A 6,114-nucleotide genomic window follows, 5' to 3' on the forward strand; every position below is an offset into this window, starting at 1 on the left:
GAAATTTGAAAAAAATTAAATTATTTATTATATTTTGTGTAAAAATTTAAAAAAATTATAATGATGAGATAAGATGAGTTGAAGTAAATTTCGAATTCAAATAGAACGTAGCTTATGTATCCCCACACAATCCACCTCATGATCCCTTTGACGCCTTATCACTAACTCATGTATAAGAATAATTCTAAACCATTATTTATTGTACACACCCTACATCTTATAAAAAAATATAAAAAAAAAGTTATCAAGTGTGGAGTCTAGAAATAAATAGTAACTAATGCATAACAAAACGGAAAAATGTCAATTTACATGATCAAGAGGATTCTTAGTAAGTTTAGACTCTTGAATGTTTGAAAGAGTCACAAACCCAGAAAATAAAAAGAAAAAGAAAAAAGAAAAAAGAAAGAATTTTCAATGGTGCAATGAAACAAATGGAGAAAGACACCTGACCGTCTTGTTGTACAGTTGTTCATGAAGTTGGGTGAAGATTCATGTCCTGTCATTTTCGTTCACTCCATGAGAAGCTTTTTCCAACCTCCACTGCGGTCCTATAGCAATTCATTGGTCCCAAGGCTAGCTAAAGGCCAGGGGCATGCATGCATGCATGTACTTAGGACAAACTGTCCCTGTAAGTAAGGGGTAGTGTTGCGAATTAAACAGGTTACTTTTTCCTGATTGGCTGGCCATTCGCACATGCAAGATGGCTCACACCTGTGGGAGAATACTTAAAGTCTTTGACGACCATTTAATGACACATTATCATGAGATGATGAGTAAAAAGATGATGGCTAACCTTACTCTCTTTTCAATTAATTCATGAAACAGCATTTGATATTGCTCTGATCATCTGCAGTAGTAGTGCAGTTCCATTTTGAGTGTTCTGAGAAGAAGGAACAACATATTTTCCCACCAAGACAATGATACAGCAACTTTTCTGGCACTGTGTTTATGGGCCATTGTGCTTCACTGTTTCCCACTAATTTGTCACATCTAGCATGATGCTTGGCATGGAAAATAAGTTACAAGTGCTTGCTTTTTTCAATATCTATACCGTTTTGGTCATGGGATTTTGAAACCGGAGCACATTTCAGCAACATGATCCATTACAGACTGTATATATGCATAAAAAATTTGGAAAAAGAGAAAGTGGGAAAGTACAAGAACCCAAAGACTTCAAAGCAAATAAAGCACATTTTTTAGGGTGATAAAGCTATATTTGACTTTACCATCTCTATAATATATAGCTTTACAGTCACAATGTTGAGCACCAACCCCATTAAATTGGTATTATATATGGAAGAGTGAAAAGATTTGTGGACTTGTGTCATCACTTTGTATCCAACTTTAAATTATTCCGTTGGGGTCTTTCTCTTTGTCAGAGTCCTTATCCAACCTTTCCTCACCTTGACTCCTTCCACCTTGCTGCTCACATGGCACACATTACCCTTGTTGGACCTCTTCCATCTCATGACCTGGAACAGGTGCCCAATCCGCTTCCGCCACCTAAGCGATGCACGCGGTTTCCCATGCTCTATTACAGTCTTGTTCTCCTTTGTCTCCTTGGCTTCTTTAGTCAATTCTTGGGTCAAGCTGTTATTCCAGGACATGTTGCAGTTCTCTAGAGATACCTTGGACACTGTGTTCTTCTCCCAAGAAGCTACGCCGTTGTCTCCAAACTTGATTGATATAAATGAGTCTTCAAAGGCTAAAATATTGCGTGCCAAAATCAAAATGGGTACCCAAAAAATATCAAAACATGGAAAATAAACATTAGAAAAAACTCCAACTTAATATGTACTTGATGTACCCAGATGTGGAAAATCAAAACCAGAACTGTACAAATCCTTTTTTTTTTTTTTTGACAAATCCAAATAAATGCATACATATTGTGCAGAATGTACACCCAAAACATCATTTATTCTTTACTCTAAATGCATTTATAGGCCTCTTCGGGACTTGATTAGTGGAAATGAAATGATCAAAGGGATATGGGTCGTGATCCGAGGAATCCCTCATAGATTTACACTCATAATTACAGAAAATATAGAATGTTGTTGCTTCTTTATATACAATTTTGTTATGAACTCTGCAGTATTTCTAATTTCTTGAAGTGCATGAAAGATTTCATATATGCTTGTATAGACAAGTCTATGGCCATGAGGTTTGCATTTTCAAGATATAGGATATGATAGTTTTTTCAAAGTTTGTTAAACTAACCATGATTTTTCAAATATCTTGCATACTTAATGCATGCTACCATAAATTCAAACCCAAATTAGTCTTGGCTATGACAAACACAATGTCATTCAAATAATAATAATAATAGAAAAAAAAAGATCATATATTTCCTGTTTGCCACTCTCTATGCAGCTATACTTTGACCTTAATTTTGTCACCATACCAAAAAAAACAAAAAAAAAAGGAAAAGAATTATTCGCATATACAGACACAGTATATGAACAAGATGTGACATTTGAAGCTCCTTTACAGTAATGGAAATTTACGGCCACAAGTTAATAATAGCAGTAAAAATGGCAATGATCGATGTGAGGAGTAATAGTAGTAGTAGTAACAGTAAGTAATATTATATATACCTCCTTCTGGACTGATGGAGGTAATATCATGATCGGAGTTGCCGGAATATTTCCAATGCCGGAACTCGAGACGACTGAGAAAAGAGCCTCCGAGAGCAAAGATCTTTGGAAGAGTGATGGGTGGCTTTCTGTGCTTGGAGGTCTGGCCTCTTCGGACGCTGCTTCTAGAGGAGGAAAAGTGGTCTTGGTTTGAGGCCAAGATTAAGAGCCTCTCGTTCAGGCACAAGGGGCAGACCCCAACAACCACTTGTTTGGGATGGACATGGCAGAAGGAGTTGTCTTCTGATCTGCGGCCATTCATGTTATGGGGTTAAGAGGAAAGGTGAAGAAGAAGAAGAAGAAAAAAGTAGTGTTGGGAAAAGAAACTTGAGAAAGTGTGGATTTATATAAAGGTGAATAATATATATGGAGGAAGTCATTTATAGTATGGAGAATGTAGAAATTAGAATGAATTGCATGGCCCACCAAAACATATATCACTATCTGAATAATGTAACACTCTACCTGTATTGCTCTTAAGTCATTTCTGAAATTCTAACTGCCTCTTTATTTTCAGAATAAAAATAAAAAACTGTATAATGTACTTTCTGAAACCTTTTTCTTGTAATGATTCCAAAAACCCCTTCTTCTAATCTTGATTATCTTTTCTTTTTAGTAGATATAAAGCTTTTTGTTTACTCATTACAAAAATGATCTCCACTTAGTTACCTTATAAAAACAAATATGAGAAAATAAATATCATCACTCCATAGTCTATATACCTTTGCTTACCTTTACTTGACAGGTAATTAAAAAATTAGAAAATTTTATATATCGTATTATCATCTCATTTTTATTTTATTACGTAAGACGTGATATATTTATTATCATTAAATAATATTTTATTAGATGATTTTTTATTATTCAATGATGATAAATATATCACATCTTATATCTTAAGATGAAAATGAGATAAGAGTATGATGTATATAGCATTACTCTAAAAAAAAATACAGAGTTAGCAATTATCTCTTATCAATTAGAATAAATTTTTAAAATCAAGATTTGGTATAAATCAAGTCCTTTATACTCTATAATAAAGAGTTGACATGTCAGGTTTTTTTATTGAAGAGTAAAATCAATCAGCCTACTCATACTGGTTTAAAATTCTAAAATTTAAAATAATTAAATTAAATTTTTTAAAAAATAGGAGTGGATGGTATCTACCCAAGGGTGGCAGGCAGCCACCTCTAGGGTGGTCTGCCTCCACCCCATGCTTTTGGGGTACTGGCCAGAAAGATTCCACCGGATCAGACCACATAGACATAGGATGTATCCAAATTCAACATGGGTGAGTTTTCCGACCGCTACTTAGAGTGGCGGCCAAGGTCGACCGGTGGTCGGAATGGTAACTAGAAGCTTTCTTTGAAATAATTAACATTGAAGTTTTAGAAGTTTAGGGGTTTTGAATTTTTTGTCTTTCAAAACATGTTGGTAGGTTGGTAATTGCAAATATCATTTCTTTTATGAATTAAATATTTGCATGAGAATTTCTCAAGTGGGCATCGACTTCGTAATTGGCTCCCTCTCAAAGACGGGAGGGAGGAGAGATATTTTCAAGGAGCGAAAGCAATTGATACTGATATTATTATAAAAAAAATTTAGCTAATTTTCTTATTATTTTAAAAAAAATGATATAAAATATCAAAAATTATATGTACAATCATTTTTACGTCTTTTTTGTACACTTTATTAATATGATTGATTACTTTATTTTTTTAATATAAAATAATTATTTTAACTAATTACATCAATAAAATAATAAAAAAAATACGTAAAAATAACTTTAAAGAACATAACTCATAAAATATAGGGTTAAGAAAAAATAAAAAATAAAAATAAAAATAAAAGCCATCTAGAAAGCCATAGTCCTACTCATGCAAGAAAAGAAAAGGTCTGTATTGGTGGGCAATGGGCATTGTCGGCTAGGTCAAAATTTTCGACTCCTACTTGATTATAAAGCTAAAAACCGTAGGCTATAATCGCCATAGATATAGCTATTGGAGTTTCCTGAAGCATCTGAAAAGCTGTGAGAAAGTAGCTGTTCAGGGTTGCCTGCTTTCTTCACTGCTTATGTTCATGAAGCCTAGCACTTGTACCTTTATGATTTTCTTTGTTATTTTAGAAAGAAAAATGATATTTTCAATTTTTTTTTTAAAAAAAAGATTACTATTTAAAAATAATAATTTTTTGAATGAGTAAAACGAATGTTTATTTAATAAGCTTGGCTGCTATTATTAGATAATTTCACAAAAAGGATTTAAAATTACAAATCTATACCTGCATTTAAAACATGGCATTTAAATTAGATATATAAGAGATAACGTTTGAACAAATTCCTAGTATAAATGCATTGCTAGTACATGGAGTCAGTGGTCTCCGTTGTCTGTGGGGACAATTGTCATGGCAGAAGGGAACTGCTGTAGACAGACAGATACATCGTCTAATTATACCTCCACCATCCACCATTAGAGGTAGTTTGGCTTCTTGTTGGGGACTTGAATTCTATCAGAAAACATGGCAAGGGAGAGAGTTGGGGGCTGGAATGGGTTGCTCATAAATAAAGCCTTGGATTCACCAGCGCTCATCGTTCATGTATCATCATACACTTTCAATCACAGGTCCAACAAATAATCTGAAATCCTGAGCTACCATTACAAGTAATTTACCCAGAGAAATTCCATCTATCATGTGGGATCTATATTACAATGTAGGATTTTCTGGCAGTGTTCACCCCCACCTAAACATTAATGTTGTCTCTTGTCTCTCAACATTGGAGCATCCAAATCCATCTTACAATTCATTTGAGAATAGAACCATTATCTCAATGATCCTTATACTCCCTACTGATCTCATCTGCACATCTTAAAATTGTATCTAGTATTACTCTTTTTCATTTTCCTTTCTCCTTTCAAAGCATGTGCTCCACACAAGGTTTTCACTCGTACACACACTACCTCTCATATACACATTCTGCAAGAGAGAGAGAGAGAGAGAGAGAGAGAGAGAGGTAATATATTATGGGAAAAGTAGAGAAGGAAGGCAACGAGGGTTGTCCTTGAAACATGTAGAAAAGGCTTAAAAGGTGTGGAAACAAAGAAGCTGCGGTCACATGGGAGGAGGGGCGTGGGGCTTATTACAATGGGGTTTGGCTTGAAGTCAGGCTCACATGGGGAGGAGGGCGTGAGGCTTTTTCATGGACCAGAGTTGGATGTGGGTCTCCTTCTTGCCACCTAATTGTGTAGTCTTCTCCAGACTCAACCCTTTCTCCCAACCATCCCCACATCCTTGGGTCCTCTTTTTCCTTGTACCTTAATCTTCGTTCCTTTAAACTTTTTAACTCAACAAGTGCTTGGAAAAGAAACGACTTAATTGAGCAAATGAGAGAATGTATCCAGAGCATTTAGGTGTGACCACACTTAGCAGATAATAATAATTCATCAGGAAATATATATATATATATATATATATATATAATGTA

The 6,114-nt window shown here is 34.6% G+C and overlaps 1 protein-coding gene across 1 annotated transcript; it reads right to left on the reverse strand.

Moving 5' to 3' along the window:
- Nucleotides 1-901: 901 nt before the first annotated feature.
- Nucleotides 902-2,988, reverse strand: LOC108988294. The gene is made up of 2 exons (XM_018961522.2): nt 2,595-2,988; nt 902-1,705 (listed from the first exon to the last, which is right to left on the reverse strand). Exons 1-2 carry the CDS (start codon nt 2,893-2,895, stop codon nt 1,350-1,352), a joined length of 657 nt encoding a protein of 218 aa, XP_018817067.1. The 5' UTR covers nt 2,896-2,988; the 3' UTR covers nt 902-1,349.
- Nucleotides 2,989-6,114: the final 3,126 nt, after the last annotated feature.

Source organism: Juglans regia, chromosome 13 (genome assembly GCF_001411555.2).
Source record: "Juglans regia cultivar Chandler chromosome 13, Walnut 2.0, whole genome shotgun sequence".
Lineage (NCBI taxonomy): Eukaryota > Viridiplantae > Streptophyta > Magnoliopsida > Fagales > Juglandaceae > Juglans > Juglans regia.